The 26944-nt window shown below is 40.6% G+C and overlaps 1 protein-coding gene across 1 annotated transcript in view; it reads right to left on the bottom strand.

Moving 5' to 3' along the window:
- LOC139445190 (uncharacterized) overlaps positions 1 to 26944 on the bottom strand; it is a 34835-nt gene that overhangs the window by 3291 nt on the left and 4600 nt on the right. The window contains exons 2-4 of the mRNA XM_071226318.1: positions 5814 to 6070; positions 3346 to 3612; positions 1322 to 1767 (exon numbers count right to left, since the gene is read on the bottom strand). Coding sequence (XP_071082419.1) covers positions 1346 to 1767; positions 3346 to 3612; positions 5814 to 6054 — 930 coding nt within the window. The 5' untranslated portion in view covers positions 6055 to 6070 and the 3' untranslated portion in view covers positions 1322 to 1345. The remainder of the gene's footprint in view (positions 1 to 1321; positions 1768 to 3345; positions 3613 to 5813; positions 6071 to 26944) is intronic.

Raw genomic sequence — 26944 nt, 5'->3', positions numbered from 1 at the left:
ACGGTTATAACGAACTAATTAGTGGTCGCTTTGAGTTGTTTTTAAGCGTAGTTTATTGTTTTTCTAAAGGCATACATGCATTCAGCTCCGAGTGCATCGGTTATAACGAACCCTCACAATCAGTTCGTTATATCAGAAGTTTGTTCTTTCCATGAACAATTGCATTGATTAACAATGATGGGGACTTAGGGATAGCATAATTAATTAAACTGAAAGCACAGCGACCTTCAAATCATCTGTTTCATCAGAAATGATTATTGTGGTTTGAAATCTCGGACAAATCGGAATTGAAAGAATGGTAGGATGTAAAATACTCACGGCGCTTTTGTTGTGTAACATTCAGATTTCTATACTTAATGTATTAATTCACCAGTATTTGTAAAATTTAAAAGTGACTTTCGTTCCAAAGGCCCCGAAGGGTTGTCACTTTAATGTAATGAACAATCATGATGTGCACATTTCAAACCAATTCAATTCTCATATCCTAATGCATTATTCACGTCAATGGCATAACGGTTAATCGAACTGTATCGATTCATCGCCGTGGCTCATAACGGGATTAAAACACATCGAAGAAAGATAACATATCCATACTTAATATGACATTGATCCCAATTAACTGTCGATAGTTTCCATACACGTAAGATATGAACAAGCATTGACCATCATAATTTGTTTCGTTTTCATCCAGAATACCCCTTGTTTAAAGGGGAATGTAGTACCGTGCACTAAGCATTCGTGTTTATAGCAGTCAGTAATTAATCAGCGGTACATTATCTCCACCAGGCAGCCGAGGAGTGAGTGAGTATCGTTTTACGCCGTATTTCAGCAATATTCCAGCAATATCCATCGGGAACACCAGAAATTGGCTACACACATTGTTCTCATGCGGGAATCGAACCGGGTCATCGGCGCGACGAACGAACACTTTTACAATTAGACCACCCCACCGCAGCCTTGGACAAGACGTGTGTGGCTGCACGTCTAGGGGACTTAAACAAGGACATTTACATTGAATTTACAACAGTTTTTTAGCCGTCCCAGTCAGCAATATTCAAGCTTTATCGCGTGAGCTTGTAAATAATTGTTTGGCTCGAAAAAACAACAGCCATGAAACAAGTTCCTGCTCCAAAACACTCAGACCAATTAGCCGCCTATGACAAGCTGGGAATCTGATGTAACCCTAGGCTATACCGGTCTTGTACTGTAAATATGTTTTTCTTAACCCCAATGAGCTATGTGTTGTAGCCTTGTATGTAATACAAGTTCAGTTCAGGTCGTAACGCTTCAAATAGTCATACAATGATTTAGACATACTTACAAAATATTTCTCTGGAACTCCTTGCTATGAGTAAATACACGTCCTAGGCTCTGGGCGCGGGCTTGACCCGTCGGGACAGTATCTGAGGTTCAGTAACCTACCCCCGGAGCAGATGAATTTCACCCCCGGTACCTTCTCCTCCACCGGGTAGGACCCGTCAAACAGACCCTCGCACGATGGCATCAAACCCCCTCGTTCCCGGGGAATGCGGAACAAGTTTATACACTGGCTTGTCTCGATGTTGAAGTACTGTGGCACTCTGAAGTTGATGTCCTTCTCGCACTGTGTGGTGGTGATGGTTCTTCCCTGGCGGCACTCTATGTACCAGGGGCTCCATTCCCTCCCAGGGAAGGGGTTGGGTCCGTCGGGACGGCCTTGACAGGACGGGAGGCGGGTACCGCAGGGGCTGCAGTGGGACACGGGGCACCAGTTCTGACGGTAGTCACCTGAGGGAGAAGAGAGTTAATTGCTTGGGTTTGGTGCCTCTTTCAAGTGTTACTCTCAGTTTGGGTTGGTTGGTTGGTTTGTTGTTTAACGCCGCTCTCAGCAATATCCCAGCTATATGACGGCGGTCTGTAAATAATCGAGTCTGGACCAGATAATCCAGTGACTGAAATCATGAGCATCGATCCACGCAATTGGGATCGAAGACATGCTTCAACCAAGTCACCGTACCTGACCACCCGATCCCGTTAGTCGCCTTTTACGACAAGCATAGTCGCCTTTAAGAGCAAGCATAGGTTGCTGAAGACCTATCTTCACGGGGCCTCAGTTTGGGATCCACTTATGGCCTGGGATTTTTTAGACAATGTGGATTCGTCCACTGATTCAAAGTTTTGTTTTGTTTATTTTTTTATCTTATTTTTAACGCCGCTCTCAGTAATATTCAAGCTACATAGCGGCGGTCTGTAAATGATCATGTCTGGACCATACAATCGAGTGGCTGACATCATCGGCATCGATCTACACAATTGGGCTACGATGACATGCATCAACCAAGTCAGCGAGCCTGACCACCCGATCCCGTTAGTTGCCTCTGACGACCACTGATTCAAAACTTGCACTGAGCCAAACAATTTAACGGTCCCGTGTTACGGTTGAACAAGCGCTGCACATCCGTTGCACACGCGTGTTCAACGGGTGCTCAACCCGTGTGCATCCCGTTGAGCACCCGTGTCACATGCGTGTTGCACGCGTTCTCGACGCGTGTTAGAGAATGAACTTTAAGGCAGAACTGTAGTCGGAATTGTACGATGGAGACTGCTGTTGAGTATATTAGACATATTATCTATGGAAATCAATAAAATTCCTTTTGGGGGGCACACATTTACATTTCAACATGGTAGGGGTCATGTGGTTGCAAATTTATTTCTTACCCTAGTGGGGTTCATTGAACAAATTAATTTTTACACAAAATTATCCAGCCACAGATTACATTTTGCAAACTGCAGGTGTGAATGATGGTGAAATAGACATAATAATTTTTAACAGACGTTCTTTCAATTTTCAATTAAATAAGAAACAATCCCAGTATACTTTCTTTTGACCGTAAGTCTATTTCACTTTTGCAATATTCTAGAAGCAGTTTTTTTATTCTATTGCAGTAAAACTGCAATTAGTTTAGAGAAAATCTCTTTCTGCATTAACCAGGAACTATTTAAATGTTCCCAGAAATGTTAAAAGATATACAGTAAACTACGGTAATAACGAACACGCTTATAACGAACTGACCGATATAACGAACTTATTTTGTAGTCCCGTCTATCTGTTGTATATATGCTTATAACGAACTACGGTTATAACGAACTAAAATAAGTAGTCCCTTTGAGTTCGTTATAACCGTAGTTTTCTGTATCAACATATGTAATGTGTAAGCATATGCTAATGACAACACACTACAGCAATTTATCTGAGTATCTTTGAAAATTCTCCTTTAATTTGACTTCGATTACATACTGACTCATGTGTAACGACTAATCCTCATTTTGGCACTGATATATTGGTGATATTAAACATATACTTACAAGCATTGATAGTCTCGTCCCTTGTACCACAGTTGACCAACTGGAAGTCCCGACAGGCTCCCGACCCCACGTCAAACACCTGGGGGTAGGGGCACTCCTGTAAATACTGCTGGAAGTAGCGGGGCACCTGGGTGTACACACGGCTGCAGTTGTAGTACAGCTGACAGTGATCTGGGTGGGGGAAGACCGTCTCCCCTCGGGCACAGCGGTCCTCCGGGGTAAGCAGGGGTGGGGCGGGCGTCTCCGTCACGCCGACCGTTGGTGTACCTAAGGTGGGATGCAGTGATTAGGGTCATTGTCCTTTCATAGTTGGAGTCATGGGAACAAGTAAACCTCGTTATCTTGAGTGAGTGAGTGAGTTGGGTTTAACGCCGCTTTTAACAGTATTCCAGTTATATTACGGCGTGTCAGCTTAATGTAGGAGGAAAGCCCGAAGTGATGCAGGTCTCAGACGTTTACCACTTCGGTGAAACCAACGAGCACGGTGCTGAGAAACTTAGAAACGTAACCGGGGCGAACCGGGATTCGAACCCACATTCATAGGTTTCTGGCGTGCCCAAGGGGCGCAACTCTGCACAGCGAATCTCGGCGCCTAAGACGACTGGGCCACCCGTGCCATCTCGTTATCTTGAACTTTATTATCTCGATATATCGTTTAACGTGTAACGTTGAGGCCACAACAGAGCATTTATCGGTACTGTCACCGACATGTCGATATCTACATTTCGCTTGTATCGAAGTACGGATAATTCGACATAATCTAGATGTTCCGTGGACTTGACTAAAAAGGGGTGTTACTGTATATACTGATGGAAACAAATAACGGAACATCGAAAGCTAAAAGAATTCTGATTACTAATGTCCATATCCACAAAATATGTCACCAATATCATCACCTATTCTCCAGATCTCTGGTTTCTATGGTGATACAGACTTTCCTATATATCTGTTCCCTTATTTGTACCTATCAGTATATTAACAAAATATGGAAATCGATATTAGTGACCGCACTTACCAAATATTATCTGATTGAACTCTAATAAATTTAACTGTTTTATTTAAAACACCCAAATAGAATCGAATGTTAAATTAAGATTTCTACAAATAGTAATACAACTTGTATAAATATTATACTAGTATAAAACTAGTATATTTGAACAAATAGTAAAACCAAACAAATAGTAAAACAAATAGTAAGAAAATAATAAAACACAATGGTAACTAAATGGTAAATTTAATGCTAAAATAAATGGTAAAACAAATAGGAGAATAAATCGTAAAACAAACGATTACTCTCAGCGAGCCCAGGCAAATTGGCAAATATCTCGGGAAATTTAATGAAATAAACTGTGCCCCGTATATATGTCACACTGGGACACGTGGTGTGTGTTTGGACAGGATTGACACGGGCGTATGGGTTTTGCCAATATTTGCGAGCCGACAGTGACACCAGGGATTGTGCACATTCTAACCACCACATTGTTTACGTTTTTTTCCGGATTGTATCATATAACGTAAGTTGTACATTTTCCTATTGTCATGTAATTTAACGATTTCGTCCTGTTGGCGCTAAACGGCGGGACTCAGAGTGTATGTAATCATATATTGGAGACGAGTGTATGCTTTTAGATTCATAACATATGCGTCTGTATACGTTTATGGAAAAAGAACACCTGTAAGGAATTTATCTATACTGTTTCCTTTTTCATGATTGTGTCAAATGTCCCAAAGCATCTATAGTAATAATTTTTAATATAACTATTTTCACTGTCGTTGTTTACATATAGGTCAACGTGTCATGGTGTTTATCTTTTCTTTTTATTTGTGAAAAAAACGTTCTTATTCTTTACTTGAAGTTTTTAAATATACCGTAAATGTTCTTTAGAACGTTTGTCAACATTGATAGTGATAATTCAGTGGTGTCTACGTCTATAATTACGTGATAACTAAACGCCTGCGAGTGAGTGAGTGAGTGAGTGATAATTCAATTGTTTCTATAGCTCAATGATAATTTAATGTCTACGTCTGCAGTTGAGTGATAATTCTGACGTCTGTATTGTATGTGCAATGTATGTCTATCGTTCAATCATCTGTCAAAGGATATGCGTCTAAATTCCAGTGATCAAGTCAATGTGAACGATTTAGTTCAGTGATAATTTAGCATATCTAAGTTAAGCAATATTGACGTTACAGTAGAAGCTTCGATATTATCAAGTTTTCGAAGGTTTTAGTACCAAGTCAGACGTGAATGTTTTCATGTTTGTATTTGTGGATCAAAGTATTTATCTGCTTTTTTGCTATATCAGTGTTCGAAATCCACAATAATGATGATGATGATGATAATGATGATGACGATGATGATCATCATCATCACCACCACCACCACCACCATCATTATCATCATCATCATCATCATCATCATCATCATCATTGCCGCTGTACGTGTGACAGAAGGATATTGTACTCACTACTGCCGCAGTCGTCCCAGATGCTGCCGATGTAGACGCAGACGTTGAGTTTGGCGGAGAGGATGGTGCCGTCGTGACAAGGTGGCATCTCCACCGGCCGTCCCCACACGCACCGCCAGAACCGGGCACAGTCAGTCGGGTGTCGAATCCACTGGAAAGGCGTTCGGCAATAAGGCACAAACTGTTCCTGTGTCCATGCCATCGTCGCTATCGACAGCAGCAGTAACAACGTCTGCATCATTCTTGATTAGTAATGTCTGGAATTAAAAATCCGTAATTGTAAATCACTTATAAGTATGCTGCGTTGGCGAAAGTTCGTTTCGCTAAAGTCCGATTTGGGAGAGTCTTGTTGAAGTTACCGCCTTCCGAACAGATTACTCCATGGCGAATAACCCATGTCTTATATAGTCCGTGTAGCCGGATACAATTCCCATTTCACGACGATTGTGACGTCACGTGACGAAATAAGCCATCCCACTTCTGGATGGATCTTTCGCAAGAAAGGCGCAAATCTGTCAACAAACCGGACATAATCCGAGTCAAACACAGGCAGACAAATTTTAGCTTGTTCATAAAAGCCATAGATCCTCGTTTTAAGCGACCTTCAACAGTTGTATCAGAAATACACATGTTTACATATCAAACACCCATTTAAAAAATGAAGCAGGGCATAATCTTGATGTAAGAACCCTGCGGTCTCCTTCCCAAGTTATAACAAAACTAAGCCACGCGACACCCCGATGTTAAAGCGGTGTTGCATGAGCATGGTGCCTGTGGATTTAAATGGCTCTACCTGTTGCCAGTATTGACACAGGGTGGCGGACAAAGCTGACCCTTTAGTTTCCCTATTCGACTTTGAGACGTGGAGCGAAAATTAAGAGGGTATTTCTCTCTACTAAAAGGTGTCAAGACGGGGAAGAGAAACACTTGAAGACCTCTGTCAATACTCTCAGTTTTATTGAAAATTTGCTCCTGTTTTTTTTAACAAATGTACTTTCTTATTTCTTGCAGGCCTACACACTTTGAAGTGTTTTGTTTGTCTGTGTCTTTATCTGTGGTGCGTGTTTACTAATTGGCGGATTATTTGATGTTGGCCCAGTATTCTCATGAACGGAATACCGATGATAAAAGTCAAGCGCAAGTATTTTGTTTGGAGAGTGAGAGAGCGAGAGAGAGAGAGAGAGAGGGAGGGATTGATTTGAGTTGTCCTGGCTTATACCAATTTTATAGTGCTAGCCCACTGAGATACCAGTGAGTGAGTGAGTGAGTATGGTTTTACGCCGCTTTTAGCAATATTCCAGCAATATCATGGCGGGGGACACCAGAAATGGGCTTCACACATTGTACCCATCTGGGGAATCGAACCCGGGCCTTCGGCATGACGAGCGAACGCTTTGACCAAAAGGCTACCCCACCGCCCCCACTGAGATACCATGCCGCAGTTTAACATGAATACCCTACTCAGACACAGTATACTGACTCCGACCCGACCAGTCCTTGTTTTAAGCCATGCCGAGCGCCAGGCAGGGCAACAATAAGTACCATCTTTTAACGTTTGACGTCATTTGGTATGACGCTACCGGGGAGGCGGACCTAGTGGGCGAGTGTGTTATATGAGTCGCATCAGCATTATTCGGGTGATGTAATGATGAGTGTGGCTGCTCTCTACATACAAACAGATAATACCTTCATCACGGGCTTTCCTCCAACATTAAGCTGACAAGCCGTGATGTAACTCAAATACAGGCTCAGATAAAGTTCATGTTGGTTTGAATTTTACGGGGCTATTCAGAATGGGTTGAACAGTGCAAAACAACACACGTCATTTCTTCGCCTACCCGACACACTCGGAAATGAAATCAATAACGACCCTGCCGAGTAGGTAAGAGTGTATTAAAATCCCCCATAAATCATGTAGGTATTCCGGCAGTGGAAGTTTAAAGTGGACAGGACACTTGTACAATCGCCATAAAACTGAGCATCAACAACTTGTTATTGCTATACAAAATGCTCACCTCTTGCACAATGCTACTAACAAACAACAGACTCATTAGTAGCCGACATTTATTTGTTGGGAGGGGTGGCTTGAATTTTATCGAAAAAAATATTTTGTCCCCATAGATTTTTGACAAAAATTATTATGCTTCAGACTTGAATTTCGATGTTCAACTGTAAATACAAACGGTCACGTACTTGTGATCCGTTGATCTGGAACATTGTAGAACTTAACATTTCTCGGTAGAGATCGGATTAGCGGGGTGGGTGACGGGTTCTACCTGTGGGGCAAGACATGGTTACGCTTTCACGAACCCCCTGTTATCACTGATCTCATTTATACAATTTTCATAGATATTTTGCCTTTAACGCCCATTGGAATCTGGTTCGGTGGATAATCAAGACTGGTTATTTTCTGGCATTGACGTTTTAAATTTACCGTTTGACGTGATGAGATACCATGTCTGTTTGATGAGAAACAACAATTAATACCCCTAAGGCACTGACGTGTTTTTTTACACAATTACATTTAGAGACACCCGTCCAGTATTTCTGCAATATCACGTCGTGGGAAAAAAACACTCTTGCGAAACTCGCGAACACGGGAACGATGTTGGATAACCAAAATTCTAATAAGGCGAATCGGGATTCGAACCCACGGGGTCTTTGGATCCTGGCACGCTTAAGAAACTAAACTCTGTTCAGTGATTTACGACTTCATCAACCTTGGCTACGGTTGGTAGTTTTCCTGAAGTGAATACTTATATTTTTCCACGTACCACTTATATGGTTATAGGTAGCACAGTGGTTCAAGCTTTGCCCGTCACTCCGAAGACCCTTTTTAAATTAATAAAATGGGTTTTAAGGGTGAAGCCAATCAGGGTGTCTTCCCTGGGAAACAATACTAATAGCCACATAAAAATAATGTTCACTATTCACGTACAACATCATAAATTTATATATTTTTTAATTTCATGTTTAATATCATACAAAATATGATCTAATCATAAATTGACATTAAATGATGACCTTTGCTAATACTATCTTCCGCTGACAAAGAACAACCCAAACAAACAATTTATTCATTTAACACCAAAACAATCGGTGTTCCCAATCTCCTTATTACATCGTCCATTGTTGTACCTCTTTAGCATCTTTATCATAAAAAAGAACTTAATACTTGAACTCATACACGCCACCATAACGTTTAAATATATTATTGTTCCACACCTTTCTCAAAGAATCAAATACCTTCCCCAGCATATTTTCACGAATTCTGCCGCAATGTTCCCATACATAAACATTAGCTCTGTATAAATAAGCTAACGTTATCATAGAACACAAGTAGACCCTTTCTACCTCACCCCGGGAGTAAACTGTCTCGGCTGTGTGATGTTCTTCTTGTCTAACTGGCAATACAGTTCATTCATTTAAAACGATGTAAAAAAGAGGAGAAAGTTCAACCTTGTATTTGCGCATGGGTCCTCCTGAAATATGCAAGTTTCTTGACGACAACTGTCAATGCAACCCCTACCCAGGTTAAATCCGAGGTCACCAATTACCTGGTCTGATGTCAAAAATACGCTAGGCATATTTGCAGCTTTACCGCGAACGTGAGAATTTGAGATTTTATTAACCGTCGAGTTGACTTTAATTGGCGAAGTGCAACCTGAGAGATTAGTAGGTCAGACTTATTAGTCTGTTTGAATAGAAAGCTTGAATGTTTTGTCAAAGGTTCAGGATGTCAATGTTTCAGCATGGGTAAAGAATTGAACGTTGACTCGTCAAATAATGCATATACAACACAGCTAGCTTGAGTGAGTGAGTGAGTGAGTGAGTGAGTTAATATTTAACGTCACATCGGCAATATTTCAGCCATATCGTGACGAGAAGTACATTAATAATACATAAATGTATACAATATAAAAAGCTGTCAACGAAGGACAGTACAATAACTAGAATATCACAGAACTTGTTTAAAACTAGTTGAGAATATATAAAAGTCATAAGTATCAGAGAACACAATATAAAAATGGGCTAGAGATCGCCAGCAACTGAAGGTAGATCACCATGCTAGGGTCCATGGGGACTTACAGTACCTTTGCTTCCTACAGGGACCCCGGCAGGATTTATAACATCCCTTCAGTCACTGGCGACAGTGTACCAATTCAGCCAAACATTAAAATGACGGATATTCTACGATTAAAAACCTGGCATGCAGAAAAATACTTTGAATGATTTGGGACTAACATACCCTCATAGGGGGACAATAATTTTACGCTACTTGAACCCCCTTCGAGGGTACAGCCATTAACAATCTAAGTTATGAATTTTGCACTACCAATCTTTAAAACAATACAGCAAATTTCATCAAAATTTATGTATAAGTTCTATTTCTTTTAAAAAACATAGTATTAAATGAGAGTTAACTTTACTAAAAAGGTCCTTCACTGTTTTTACACTGAAATATTTATCCTTAGTGATGGAAAAATCAATACAATCAAGCAGAACATGCCAGCTAGCTTGACTCTTTGTGATAGGAGATACACAAAGATAAGGACAGAATAAGTGAAATGTATCGAATATATGTCATTAAACATGTACTGATTGTACGTGCAACTGTCTTTTAATATTGACATATATAGCAAACATTCCTTGTTTGATCAAGGTTACAATATTCAAGACCTCAGCTGCAGTAAAGCTTTCAAAAGGTGTTATGGTAGACATGTGGAGGACATTTCCAGAGTTGACGCATCAGTGACAATAGATTATGTCCGATGCTGTTTGCTATTGTACTATATGTTCCCTTCGTTGTTTTTCAGGTGAACAATTGTCTTGCCTTTGCATGTGTTTCTGACGGTGCCACCGATGGTACACCTGGTATCATCACTATTTGAGAGAGATTTATAAACACATTTTCATGACATGGTCGGAATCGTACAATCTGCTTTTGACAGAGATTTCTTTTGAATATGGAAAGTGTTTTGTTCTTTTTTCAATAAATATAAAGTACTTATGCTATTTCGTTGAATAAATAGAAACGAAAAAATCATTTAATTTTCATAATCATAAGAAACCACAACCTACCTAGGTTGTATGACAATAGGGATGACAAGAGTGATGACAACGGGATGACTGCAACTATCCCAAGGTCAACATCCGTTTATATCGAGCAATACTCCAGACAACCTTTGACATCATCATTTCACACATTTTGAGGTATAAGGGAGCATGCTCTTTGTACCAAGAATTCAAATAACATCGTACGACTCTTGCCCAACTCTTGTTTGATCAGGGTTACCTACATTCACAGATCTTAGTAAAGCTTTCAAATAGTTTGTGGTAGATATGTTATGGACATTTCCAAATTAAACTCGTCAGTGTCCAACATGATGTCTTATTAAATTCCCTCTTTTGACTTGACGATTTGTTTCCGTCGTCACCGTACAATGATTTCAGCAGATATTTCTCCTGGTTTTGGAAATAGTTTCTCAGCTTATATATTTTGTAAATATGTCATGTATATTACATACCTAACATATAATTTACATACATTACATGGATATCATTGCCGCATGTAACATGAAAAAATGAAAAACGGAAGCTGAAGAAAAACAGACTTAAAAACGATTGTTCAGTGATATCTGACACGTTATTTGAGATTTTCTCTCAGAAACAATGTTAGAAGATATTAAAGATAAGACACATCTAAAACATGTTTTCACTGAAGCAAAAAACAAGTAAGAAAAATCCGGCATTTATGACAAAACTGGATTGGTAAGTGGATAACCGGATATTCTCATAAAAAAAATCCACCTAAGTAGATGTGGAACGTTTTGTAATGACATAGATAGACGACAGCGATAGTCTAAAATGTCATGCAAAAGAACATATATACCAATCTTTGATAGTGGCTGAAAAGGAAACAAAAACGAAATGGCTATTCAATGATGGTGTATTTGTATCGCAATTCTGTGTTACACCCTCAGGTTGCAGTGCTTCTGCGACTGTTTTCAGCCTAGTAACTTTTTGATAACGTTTGTAATGTTTTGGTCAAATCCAAGTTGCCCAGCAGTTTAGTATATTGATAAGTCCCTGACTGAAGTCTTTATGCAACTAAAATTGCCTTAAACTCGCCTCAAGTTATGTGGTCAAAACCGTCAATTATAAGGAACCGTTGGACGATGTACGACGCCAAACAATAACCAGTCAAAACTGATGAATAATTTCTATAATGTGTCCTGTGCCCATGTAATATATTTGTGGCTAATCTCGTCTATATATGACAGGGTGTCTGCACAAGGTCAATCTATTTTATTCAGAACGTAACGCAAAAAGCATCTATTGCAACAAAAAAACGTAACATCCATCCCAATGACGTTCTACGTCGGCGTTAACGTCTATGAGGTAAAGGCTACGTAGGCGTCAGCGCCAGGATCGCTTTGTTCAACGACTCCAATACAATCGTGCGCTCTTCATTTGCAGAATATCCAATCACAGGTAAAATGGCAAGCAGCTGTGGGGACAATGAGTAACGGGGATTGCTGTCTGGATGACATTTGGGCCAGATAATGTGATTGCAATAAGAGTAGATTGACGGGTCGCTTTTGGTGTACTTTGAAATAGTAGTATTCTGGTAGTTTTGTAATACAGAGTGGACACTGTGATGCTTTATCAGTATTGGGGAAAAGTGAAAATGTTACTGATTGTGTTCATCCAATTGTGACAAAGTGAGTACACTTGGCATATGACGGCGTGTCAGCGTAATGTCGGAGGAAGGTCACGCATGCCGTTGACGTTATCAATGCGGTGCAATTAACGTTAAAGGTGCTGGAAAAGCAAATTATGGTCATTTGGATTTGTTTGTTTGTTGTTTCACGCCGCACTCAGCAATATTCCAGCTATATGACGACGGTCCTATTCGAACCCGGTGGGCTTGAGTTTAACGTCGCGTCCAAGATTATTGCACTTATATAGCGACATGCATGCACGTGTGTGTGTTTGTGTGGCTGCGTGTACTAGTCCGGACTGATGCCGATTTATAGTGCTAGCTCACTGAGATACCATGCCGCAGTTTAACATGAATACCCCACTCAGTCACAGTATACTGACTCCGAGCCGACCAGTCCTTGTTTTAGCCCCTTAATGCCGAGCGCCGGACAAGGTAACAAGTACCATCTTTTAACGTCTTTTGGTATGAGGCGGTCGGGGATCGAACCCCAGACCTTCCGCTCTCCGGGCGGACGCTCTACCACTAGACCACGGAGGCGGTCTCCTATTGGAACCTGGATCTTCACGGGTCAGCAAGGATCATAAACGGAGCGAATCGAGGATTCGAACCCATGACCATCGCATCATGTCAACCTTGCTCCGTTGGAGACACATGAAATGGAAAATTTACTCGGTGTGACTGAGAAAGGCTGAATATTAGTTTGGAGCAAGATCATGACAGTAAAAAACAAAACAAATCCAACGTATATTATCGATTGATGATTAGAAACTGAACGTATAAACGACAAGACATTCACAAACTAGTATGTACCTATCACGCATATCAGTTCTGACTAGTAAAGATCCGGGTTGGAATAGGTCTTCAGCAACCCATGCTTGTCGTAAGAAGCGACTAACGGGATCTGGTGATCAGGCTCGCCGACTCGGTTGATGCATGCCACCGTATCCCAAATGCGTAGATCGATGCTCATGATATCAATTACTGGGTTGTCTGGTCTTGACTAGATTTACAAACCGCCGTCATACAGCTGGAATATTCCTGAGTGCGGCGTTAAACAACAAAGAAACAAATCATATCAACTCCCGCCCTCTTAGTGCCAAAATGTCATTTGGTCACTCTTCATGGTCTGTGGTATATCAGATCGGCGCTATGATCTATAGTATATCAGATCGGTGTTGTGGGTTATAGTATATCCGATCGGCTCTATGATCTATGGAATATCAGATCGGCGCTATGATCTATAGTATATCAGATCAGTGCTATGGTCTATAGTAAAACAGATCGGCGCTATGGTCTATGGTATATCAGATCAGTGCTATGGTCTATAGTAAAACAGATCGGCGCTATGGTCTGTGGTATATTAGATGAGTGCTATGGTCTATAGTAAAACAGATCGGTGCTATGGTCTATGGTATATCAGATCAGTGCTATGGTCTGTAGTAAAACAGATCGGCGCTATATATGGTCTATGGTATATCAGATCGGCGCTATGGTCTGTGATATATCAGATCAGCGCTATGGTCTATAGTAAATCGGATCGGGGCTATGGAATATAGGTGTTTCGTTTGTCTCGAACAACGGATAACTCGAACAACCTGTTTTTTCCAGGACCACACACTTCTATCGTATTCCGCTATAATAAATGTGAACGACTTACACCAAGACGTCCAAACTGACATCCCCACACCTTCCTGGGTTCAACTAAGGTTTAACCATAAAAGAATTTCTACATTGTTTGAATTCCACGCCAAGATACAACACCCTTCAATATACATAATCATTCACAAAAATATATGCATAATGTTTACAGACGAATTAGTCAAATATTCCTCCGCCAAGTTCAGCATGTGTTTACATAAATGTGTCCTGTACCACAAATGGCCACTTCAAAGCACCAGATGTCAATATTAACCTGGCCAAGGTCTGTCAGAGCAACTGTTTGCACGTATTCATCCTCATCTTCTTCTAACGTACATTTACATATCGTTTCTTAAACCTTAACGGGACGATGAGATCATTACTTCTCCCAATTGACACAAAGCGATGGTAAAAAAAATATTGAATTTAAACGATCCCTTAAATACAATATAATTAATCCACATTAAACGGTACAATGTTTGTCAAAGAAGACAAAAATGTAACTGTTAGGTCTATCTTTCTCACTATATATGGTATTTAAAACATGAACAGTTTGTTGTTTAACGCCGAAATATTCCTGCTATATGACGGCGGTCTGAAAATAATCTGGGTCAGACGGTCAGTTGATTGACATCATGAGCATTGACCTACGCGTTTGGGATACGATGACATGCATCAAACAAGTCAGTGAACCTGACCACCCGATCCCATTTGTCGGCTCGTACGAGAAGCGTGGTTGAAGACCAATTCTAACCCGGTCTAATGCGTATACTGAACAGTAAAGAATTTGTTATTTTGTCAAACTCTTTCTCCAATCAAACAAATCCGAGAATATTCAATTACACATGAGAAGTCGAAAAAAAAAATTAAACTACGAAAACATTTCATGAATATATTTACTCATAAACGCTGAATCCTTGAGTTAGCAACCTGTGAAGATCCGGGGAGGAATAGGTCTTCAGCAACCCATGCTTATCGTAAAAGGCGACTATGCTTGTCGTAAAAGGCGATTAACGGGATCGGGTGGTCAGGCTCGCTGACTTGGTTTGATGCATGTCATCGTATTCCATTTGCGTGGATCGATTCTCATGGTGTCAATCACTGGATTGTCTGGTCCAGACTCGATTATTTACAGACCGCCGTCACATACCTGGAATTTGGCGGAGTGCGGCGTTAAACAACAAACCAACAAACCAACGAACCAACCTTGAGTTAGCCCAGCAGATACAGCGTTCGCAAGTAATGAGATCCAGTCCACAAAGTCTATTGAAAGTCGCCTCCTGCTGTTCTAATGTTATCAACAGCATGTACTTCTTCAATCCAAGTCTTAAACTGTATGTTTAACTGGCGAAAACTAAATGTCATACTATCTGAGTCAGCATAAAAATGAAAATGAAACATGAAAAGTGATCCATTTATATCATTTTCACCGCTAGTGTGCCTTTTACGCCCGTTGGAATCTAGGTCTGTTTCGTCGGATATTCTCTGCCATTGACAGTTTATATGTTTTTGTATGTGTTAACATTCTAAAACATATTTTACAGTGTAGCTCGCCTTACGAGATGTCTTAATTGGATAAGGTGATGGTTTTTTTGTGTTATCCCGATGGCGTGCCCGTTTTTTCGTCTTTCGTCACTCAAAATACAAAATATATAAAATTAATGAAGAATAGTTTACACCCCAGCTTGCCAAGAAAACCATCTTTCATTCGAACGGACGCACCACTTGTCAATATTAAATACGTTCTTTATAAGCCAATTAGTAATAAATCAACAACAAAGCCGTTGTCCTCAAAAAGGTTTCGATTGCAAAGAGTGTATTCAGGTAGGCTATAAATATTCACCATACTTTGTGTAAGATTCGTCAGTCTTCAAAGGTACATCGGATTGTCGTGACATTATCACAAAGCAATAAGCCGTGTACACACTGGAGGGAAATAATGACGCGACCCACACAATGACAACTCAAATATATCTCAATTTCCTCTAACATTAAAGCCAGTGTTTCTTGCATCTGTTGGGACAATGCCGGTACGACAGCAGCCGAGCGGAGAGCTTTGGTCAATATTTGCACGAGGTGACGGTGTGAGTGGTCACCGGCGTAGTGGACAGTAGACTTACCTCAGCACTTGATTCATCTCGTGGACGTATTGCTCTGACCTAGACAAGAGGATGTCACTGCGATGTGGCCACTGGGACAGGCTATGGTCAATAGGGTAATTGGTGTTGTTGACCATCCCCTGGATGCATTGTTAATTGTGATTGCGGCTTGGCAAATTACTTATTTCTTTTGGAAGTGGGTGATAAAGGTTATGCGGTATAAAGAGACAATTACCTATATTTACAGCGGAACCTCGTTATTGCAGCGTTTAATTATCTGACCGAATTTGCATATTAAACAAAGGGGTTGTAGCCCTGGCGAGAGATACCATATATATGATGCTATTGATATAGAGAAACATTAACTCGAATTCGGATAACTCTATTTATCACTTAAGACTAAATTTGTTTGTTTGCTGTTTAATACCGCACTCAACCATATTCCAGCTATATGACGGCGATCTGTAAAAACTCTGGACCAGACAATCCTGTGATTGACATCGCAACGGGGATACCATGACATGCATCAACCAAGTCAGCGAGCCTGAGCACCCGATCCCGTTAGTCGTCTCTTACCACAAGCATGGGTTGCTGAAGACCTATTCTACCCCGGATCTTCACGGGTCACATACTGATAATAATATCAAACGAACACACGCGAGGTCGTAGGAATTTTAAATGCAGTTTATTCAAACACCACCTGCAAGGTCAATATTCAATAAGAGGACACAAGGAAACAAAAACTTGTATTTGTTGAGTTTGTGGAGTGTGAACAGGCCTATGTCTGGAACATCCATCTTTATCAGAGGAGTGTTAATGCTACAAGACGTTATACCTTTTCAGCAAGCCTGACCACCCGATCCCGTTAGTCCCTTCCCATGACAAGCATAGACGCCTTTTACACTTAAGACTAAGTACGATAATGATCATGAAGTAGGATCCATTTTGTTGGCACAGTTTGTTTTTCTTTTGAAAGTAATACAGAGGGGTACCAGGTGGGAGAAGGGGGTATTCACCCCCACCCTCTCTATACAAAAACGGACCGCCTCCGTGGTCTAGTGGTAGACCATCCGCCCGGAGAGCGGAAGGTCCGCGGTTCGATCCCCGACCGCGTCACACCAAAAGATGTTAAAAGATGGTACTTGTTGTTACCCTGTCTTTCGCTCGGCATTAAGGGGCTAAAACAAGGACTGGTCGGCTCGGAGTCAGTATACTGTGTCTGAGTGGGGTATTCATGTTAACTGCGGCATGGTATCTCAGTGAGCTAGCACTATAAATCGGCATCAGTCCGGACTAGTCGCCACACACACACGTGCATGCACGTCGCTATATAAGTGCAATAATCTTGGACGCGACGTCAAACCCTATTTCACCTCACCTATACAAAAACAGTTTCATTTGGCACTATGTTTGGAGAAAATAGCAGTTAGCAGTTTGGTATTTGTCTTATGAAAGGGAATGCCTCTATGGTGTAGTGGATAGGGCGTCAGTTGTTCAATCCTCTGGTCGCGTCACACTAAAGTAAGGTACTTTTTGTTACCCTGCCTGGGATTTGGCATTGCGGGGATAAAATAAGAACTCGTAGGATCGGAGTCAGTATACTGTATCTGTGAGGGGTATTCATGTTAAACTGCAGCATGGTATCTCAGAAGGCTAGCACCATAAAATCGGCATTAGTTCGCACGCACGCACGCACGCACACACGCACGCACGCACGCACGCACACGTGTATCCCCGCTTTTACAATGCATAGACACAAAGAACCGAAATGTATTTATTTTTACTGGACACGAGCGTTTTAAATATATTTATAAAACTATTGACACAGAATGTTGATGGTTTATAACAGTTCCTGATGGATTGCTACACATCACAAACAAGGATGAAATGGTAATCATCTTCTATATACAATTTGTTACACAGTAAACATACTCTCTCACATCTTTGATGTTTACAGTATCGTCCGGTTTCATTTCTTAACTGATAGGAACTATCTCTTAGTTTTGTAAGACTGTTTCTAAACTTTAAGTGAGTGAGTGAGTGTGGTGTTACGCCGCTTTTAGCAATATTCCAGCAATATCACGGCGGTGGACACCAGAACGGGAATCGAACCCGGGTCTTCGGCGTGACGAGCGAACGCTTTAACCACTAGGCTACCCGACCGCCCTTCTAAACTTTAAGATATTTATTACATTTAGATACATTTCTAGACCAAATACCCTTTTATACAAACAATAAGTATGCGTTTTATAACTGTTTTGGAGGACGTCGTGCCAGTTTTGTCCTTAGGACTTTAATGGAAATGTAAATTCTGAAATAAATCCGCGCTCATACAATGCACAGACACAAAGAACCGAACGAATGTAAACCAAGCTATTACCCTGAACTGGCTTTTACTGACTTACTAGATAATTGCGTCCCCCCTTGTGAACTGCCCTGCTATATATAGAATGTATGTGTCAGCCCTGCATTTAGGTGTAAGAACGCTACATCCGAGCATAACCGAACTTTAAAGAGACTCAAAATGAACTTGCAAAGTTCAGCTTCTAAAAAAGGGTATCGTGACGGAGCACTGCCATTCATTCTGAGCACCAACATAAGCTGATACTCACTGAATTAACTGACATTTTAACGGATGAACAGTTGCTTCAGACTATGTGCCTTCATGTGTCAATGTTGCTTAACATATCGCAAACGGTCCATGTGAGAAGCTGTGAAGAAGTATGTCGTAGTGCTGTAACATATGTCTAAAACACACAATAAATCCGACAAAACACTTTCCATAATCATAAATATAAAACGTCAACGCCAGAAAACAACCAGTCTCGATTATCCGCTGATACAGATTCCATTGGGCGTAAATGGCTAAAAAGTGTTGAAAATTATATGAACAGATCACGGAAAATCAGTGATGACACCAGGTCCCGCTTGCACAAAGCGATCTTAGCGCTAACATGATCGTAACTCCCATACTTAAACATAGGCTTACGATAGTCTTAGCGCTAAGATCGCTTTGTGCAAGCGGGCCCAGGTGTTCGAAGAAATTCTGCTGTAAGCAGTCCAGGGTACAATTCCAACTACTAGTATATCAAGAGTGCGTGTTTATGAATCACTATCAAATAGTGATGATAAAAGGAGTTCTCGGGATAGAGGGCGCTTCCTGCCTAACTGTTGGCACCCGTCATAAACACACGCAAAGTAAGGTGTTCAACCCAAACACACTCGAACATGTGGTATACGTCAAAATAGGGATTTTCTTCGGACATCAATAGGTCACTAAAGCGTCAGAACATGTTTGGCATAATCTGATCACACAAGTCATCAATCTTAATTGATTTCAGTCGGCTTCATTCACATAAGTGTGCAAGGCCAATGAACCATATCACATAGTGTTACAATAGACAGGCAGTGTTATTTTGTTCTATTACATCTTTGTTTGTTCTGTGGACTTAAATACACACATTGCTGGGTTCTTTAAAAGGTATTTTTTTTTACCCGGACATGAGCGTTTTAAATATAGTTCGCACGCACGCACGCACGCACGCACGCACGCACGCACGCACGCACGCACACACGCACGCACGCACGCACACGTGTATCCCCGCTTATACAATGCACAGACACAAAGAACAGAAAGGTATTTATTTTTACTGGACACGAGCGTTTTAAATATATTTAAAAAAATATTGACACAGCATTGTGATGGTTTATAACAGTTCCTGATGGATTGCTACACATCACAAACAAGGATGAAATGGTCACCATCTTCTATATACAATTTGTTACACAGGAAACATACTCTCTCACAATTTTGATGTTTACAGTATCGTCCGGTTTTAATTCTTAACTGATAGGAACTATCTCTTAGTTTTGTAAGACTGTTTCTAAACTTTAAGATATTTATTACATTTAGATACATTTCTAGACCAAATACCCTTTTATACAAACAATAAGTATGCGTTTTATAACTGTTTTGGAGGACGTCGTGCCAGTTTTGTCCTTAGGACTTTAATCGAAATGTAAATTCTGAAATAAATGTAAGTACGTTATAGACAGACTGCTGTTCCCAAATATAACCAAAGCCATTGGAGTTAAGCAAGGGCTATGGTATGTAGTTGATCTTTCCACTATTTGCAGATAACAACAACATATTATAATTCTTTTTACATATCGTTTTTCAGGAAAATCTTAATTGATATATGGATTAATCTTTATTCAAACTCCATAATTCAAGCACATTAAGCTGAATCAGACTCGTGTTCATGTTTAGATTGAGTGAGAATGGACGTGAACAATCGTAGGCATTCTTTCCACTTGCAGTTTGCTCTTGAAATTTGCAAGTGGAACAGATTAAACGGGCAGATCAAAGTCATTTGACAGCAGAGGTCTCAAAGAAAAAGTCTGTAAATGAAACAAGCATACGTGAAATCTTCTGTCTCTCTGCAGCTGTGTATATAGTGCATGCCGAAGTTGGTAGAACATGCCTATCACCTTCACAAACAAATTATTGTTTTCAAATAATGCAAGTGTGCATGATCTTGGCATTGCGAACAGACACGTATTGCATTGTATTCAATGAAGGCATGCCGTTTGTTCATGAGCATATGTACAGTGCTGGCATTCCTATTTGCTCGACAGTTTAGGGCTATTGAAGCTTAAAAACGCTTGAGAAAATAAATCCTGCGAGGGAATTATTTTTGTATATAGCTGTACTTCAAGTTGACATTACTTTGTTCTATCGATTTGATTTTGACTGGAAACATAAACACATTGCTTGTCTGTTTTAGGCATACTTTATGCAATTTATCGGAAGGACGTATTGAAAAAAAAATATAAATTTAATGAATTAACACTTATACGCTTTTTCAAAGTACCAAAACATATCTTGAAATCAAAGATAGCCGTGATTTGACACTTGAACAGAAACCGCGCTATTCTGTCACTGGAATGTCTGGACCAGACTCGCTATTCATGAATTGCCTGATCCGGACTCGATTGTTAACACACCGCCGTCGTAAGGATGGAGTGTTGCTGATGTGGCTTTGGGGCGGTATACAAACATTTTCTTTTTATTGCAAATTGTGTGAGTGACTACCAGTAGAGCGGGGCATGCTTACCCTTTTCGCGAACGCCTGGGGGCATCACTTATTTTCAGTGATCCATCTATAAAAAAATTATCACTGCTTTGCCCTTTACGCCCAATGGAATCTTTTTCGGCTGATAATCGCGACTGTTCTGTGGTGTTGACGTTTTATATTAGTAAGTTTAGTTATTTTAAGAGTGAGTGAGTGAGTTGGGTTTAACGCCGCTTTTAACAGTATTCCAGTTATATCGCGGCGTGTCAGCTTAATGTGGGAGGAAAGCCCGAAGTGATGCAGGTCTTAGACGTTTACCACTTCGGTGAAACCCACGAGCACGGGTATGGTGCTGACAAACCTAAAAACATAATCGGGGCGAACGGGATTCGAACCCAAAATCATAGGTTTCTGGCGTGCCCAAGGGACGCAACCCTGCACACCGAATCGCGGGGGTTTAGACGACTGGGCCACCCGTGCCCCCGTTATTTTAAGATCACGAACCTTCTAAATAACTACAGTTAAACTAACCTCCATATTGATGTACATCTTGCAGTGTCCTTTGTCGTGACAGTTCTACTTCCAGCATTACCTCTCCGTCTTTAGATGCACTTATAATCCCCAGAGTGTTCATTTGTATTGATCGTTAGGTTTCTTCAAACTTGAGAAAGACCCACATGAGGTTGCACTTGCGTAGAAAACCGGGGATTTACTGTCGAAGACCCAGGGACTTGATTTTCATCGTTATAAAAAGTTACATCCAAGGACATCCATACCCTTTATTTCTTTTAAAAAACCGCAATACTAGATTTTCTTCACTTTAATTGAAGTTGACATTTACAATGATATTCTTTGCAGGCCCCAAATTCATCTTCATCGGGCCGTTCTTCGTCACAGTCATCTGCATTTTTAGTTTTCGTTTGTGTGAGAAATATATCGTCACCTTCCTCTCTCTCCCACGTCTTGCCACAAAATGAAATTCGACTGTAAGCTGTCCACATTATGACGGAGAGGCTAACGGGCAATGCGTGCGTGCACGACCAGCACGTGCATAACACCTGTAGTCGTCACTGAACATAGCTCACGGATGCGTTCATAGTCTCGTTATATCGCATATATAGATCCTCGTTATTGCGTATCTCAATTAGAATTAACTTTGTCGGCTTATAAGTCAGATAAAACACTTACCCTCGGTTTTGGTTGAAAATGTAAACCCGCCTGGTCGGAAAGATCCTGCGGGGTTTCGGCCTGCGGGGTTTCGGCCTGCGGGGCTTCGGCCCTTAGGATCTTACCTCCCAGGCGGGTTTACATTTTCAACCAAAACCGAGGATAACTGTTTTATCCTTCACTTCCAGGCAAAGGAAAGTATACACTCATGCTTAAAATGAATCAAACAAGTAATAGTTTTTCCATGGTGATGTATTTAATACGGGTATCATAGTTGTGTTTGAACCTAAAATTTGCAGTGTTTTGGCTTCTGCCTAGTCACGTTCTAATAACGTTTGTAATTTTTTTTCAAATTCAATTTTGACATGTATACTTTCTTTTTGCCCGGCAGGATCGAATGCTTACTGTTTAATTCGAACTCGATTTCCATTAGGTTTATATAAATCTTATGCCGATATAACGTCATGACAGTCAGATCTTATATCGGCACTCCGCTTATCTCGATCTACGCATAACTCGACATATCTTCGATGTTACCCAGAAGTTAACGAAGGTTTATCGTATGTTGAATGTTAATATTGCTGCTAGTTTCACTAGTATATTGTCCATCCATTAACGCATAGCTTTTAAAAACCTAAATGACACAGACAACATTGCGGGCACCTTGAATAATAACTCTCGAGAAACTCTTACATACTGTTTGATATATAGTACAGTGTAACCTACCTGAAAAGAGGCAATGGCTGACCATACATCCCATAACGTCCCGTCTGATGACCAACTGACCAGTGGCCAGTGATCACAAGTTTGTCACCGTCTAAATCTCTGTGTTGATGTTACTAAGCCCTAACCTAAATGCCAGCAAAGAAGGAATTTAGGGGCACCAACTTTTACATCATTGTGAGTAGTGAACAAACACGGGGTAATGGTTTTACGCGAGATGAAAATTCCCTGACGATCTACAAAGTGACCAGACGTTGCGGAATCACGATACGGTTTGTAGATAGATTAAAGGTCGGGAGGGTTGTGCAACGGGACGTTTTGATCATGCCTTTTGGGTCCTAACACTGCATGTTTAAAGTTGAGTTTGTGCTTTAAATAAGCAGACAAAAAAGATGAATTTGTATGACACATTTTCAGTTAAATTTTCAACGTCAACGCGAAAGAATAACCAGTGTCAATTTCTGCCGCACAGATTCCAAAAAGTGATGAAAATTATATAAATGGATCAATGGAAATCAGTGTTCGCGAAAAGGGAAGGCATGCAATAAGACACAATTAATGTTACATTAAGAGATGAAGTGAGGTGAAATTGGGTTTAACGTCGAGTCTAAGATCATTGCACTTATATAACGACGTGCATGCACGTGTGTGTGTGATGCTTGTACTAGTCCCGACTGCTGCCGAATTTTTAGTGCCAGCCCACTGAGATACCATGCCGCAGTTTAACATGAATACCCTACTCAGACACAGTATCCTGACTCCGAGCAGACCAGTCCTTGTTATTTAGCCCCTTAATGCCGAGCGCCAGGTAGGGTAATAACAAGTTCTATCTTTTAACGTCTTTTGGTATGACGCGGCCGGGGCTTGAACCCCGGACCTTCCACTCTCCGGGCGGACCCTCTACCGCTAGACCACGGTGGAGGTCCGATGATGGTACTGATCAGATAAATTCACAGATCGAAAAGACGTCAAACTGTGTAGACATCAAAACATTTGCCGAGGCCATGATAGTCAGGTTGGCCTTAAAAGAAATTGCTGGATCAAACTGAAAGTTAAACGTCCAACTATTAGGCTGTTATATATGGCTGTTGTATAGAGAATGAAAATGACCAAGTTAATTTGTTTGAAGTATAATTTTAACCCAAATCATCAGCAGATGATGACACACACCCCTCCAATTCGAAGGAACAATGAATTCCAAGTAGTTTCAGAGGTTGGTCCAGACAAACACACCGCTATGGACAGAATCAAAGCCAAACCCTCTCGTTGAATTCTAAATAACAAAAAGCACCAATTAAGAACCTGGTCTTTGTGAGTGCACTGCACTGGGGGGTTAAAAAGTAAAAACTCTTCAGTGCTATGAAACACAACTACCATTTAAATCTTTTTACCAAAACACTAAATACTGTGAATAAAGACGTGATTCCAGGTAATTGGTTCTATGGATATACACACAACCTCATGCTTTGGACAGTCTTCACATATTCATCATAATACCGAACAGAAAAGAGATCAGGAATATTTTGGGGGATTATTTTATGAAATTGTGAGGCTCAGTCTTAGCCACAAAACAAAATATCCCCAAAAATATTTCACGATCCCTAAAATTATTTTGTTTGGTACAGTAAACTACGTTTGGTATAACGGAACTTACTATTTTTATAATACGCATACATAACTTTTGAAAGTTGGGTCTGGAAGCTTATACAAGGAAAAGAACGACTTATTATGAGGTGCAAATAAACATGAAAATCAACAAGGAGATTGTGGTTGTGCTGTTTTAAAATTTCACCAAGATAGAAATAAAATCCAAGACAGACCGCATAGCTATATAATATCGTCCTATAACCCATTATCCGAAAGGAGATTACCACAGCTAAGTCTGAAACACCCTAAGATTTATTTCCCAGCGTCTGAGGTTGAATTTTTTGTCATGGGAATTTCTGTTCTTCTCTGCTCACTTATTTCATCATAGCAAGAATTTACCTTGACACGTTTCACGTTACCTAAAACGTTGCCTTCCAAAACCAACTCGCGTCTTACGTTCGTCAAACCTTTAAGTACCTGCCAAATATCTGTTTTAGATCACACTTGCACATGCTCAGAGTAAAGAAAGGTATTACGTCTTGTAGCATTAACACTCTTCTGATAAAGATGGATGTTCAAGTCATAGGCCTGTTCATACTCCACAAACTCAACAAATACAAGTTTTTGTTTCCCTGTGTCTTCTTATTGAATATTGACCTTGCAGGTGGTATTTGAATAAACTGCATTTAAGATTCTTACGACCTCGCGTGTGTTCGTGTAGTATTACTTGGTTGGTTTGCTGTTTAACGCCGCACTCAGCAGTATTCCAGCTATATGACGGCGGTCTGTAAATAATCGAGTATGGACCAGACAATCCAGTGATTAATATCTTGACGTCGATCAACGCAATTGGGATCGATGACATGCATAGACCAAGTCAGCGAGCCTGACCACCCGATCCCGTTAGTCGCCTTTTACGACAAGCATAGTCGCCTTTTACGGCAAGCATGAGTTGATGAAGACCTATTCTACCCCGGACCTTCATGGGTATAGAGTATTACTATCAGTGTAGATGGAATCAGATGGGTATAAACATCAACAACAAACATTCTTATGTTTATCTCATAATTACCACCACTGTCTTGCCTTTTAAGCCCAAAGGAATCTGTTTCGGCGGATAATCGAGACTGGTTATCCTTTGGCCTTGACGTTTATATTTATATATGCATAACCACATGACCTTTCGGATACTGTCATTACAGTAGCTTCGAATAGAGAATAACACAGCGTCACGCGGTCTATCTGGTATAGAAACAAGTCCTTCATAAATGCAGTTAATTAGTATAGTAGTGAGTGAGTTGGGTTTAACAACGCTTTTAACATTATTCCAGTTATATCACGGCGTGTCAGCTTAATGTAGGAGGAAAGCCCGAAGTGATGCAGGTCTCAGACGTTTACCACTTTGGTGAAACCCACGAGCACGGGTATGGTGCTGACAAACCTAGAAACATAATCGGGGCGAACCTGGATTCGAACCCACAATCATAGGTTTCTGGCGCGCCAAAGGGACTCAACTCTGCACAGCGAATCGCGGCGCCTTAGACGACTGGGCCACCCGTGCCCCCCTAATTAATTAGTATAGTAATTGTCACAACGGCAACTAGTGCCGTGAGAGGTTTGTACGAGAACGAAGTACGAATCTACACCAGTACGTTTTAACATTGACAGAGTTTTTAAAAATATGCTTCAGAATTAGTAATTGCCGATTTTAAGCATCTCATGGATGGTTTACATCTTAGAAAATCCGATAAAACAGAAAAGTGATGGATGAAGGTGCTGTGGCGGACGCCGACATTGTCCGGTTTACTCAGTGTCCCCTGTATGTAAATGCAGTCTGGTTTACAGTGTCCAATTTATGTAAATCGATAGAAGCACTTTGACCTTGAAAATGAGTTCTATTTTAATATTTTATGAGACAAGTGTGATCTACTTTCTATATAGAGGTTAGACAGGGTAAAGGGTTTAAGTTCACTTTTCTCAGCCATAAAAAAACGACCTCCAGGGTTTGCACCAACAGATATTTCTTTCGTTCTATAAATACTTTGAAATGTCCTTTCCGATTATAAACCAATCCGGGCCATATGCCTGTTGAATCTGTTTGGCTTTTGTTTGCAC

This window comes from Haliotis cracherodii, unplaced genomic scaffold, assembly GCF_022045235.1.
Source record: "Haliotis cracherodii isolate W230 unplaced genomic scaffold, xgHalCrac1.p SCAF_6, whole genome shotgun sequence".
Taxonomy (NCBI): Eukaryota; Metazoa; Mollusca; class Gastropoda; order Lepetellida; family Haliotidae; genus Haliotis; species Haliotis cracherodii.
Note: the sequence above shows the minus strand (reverse complement) of the source record. Positions and strands in the feature narration are given on the sequence as shown.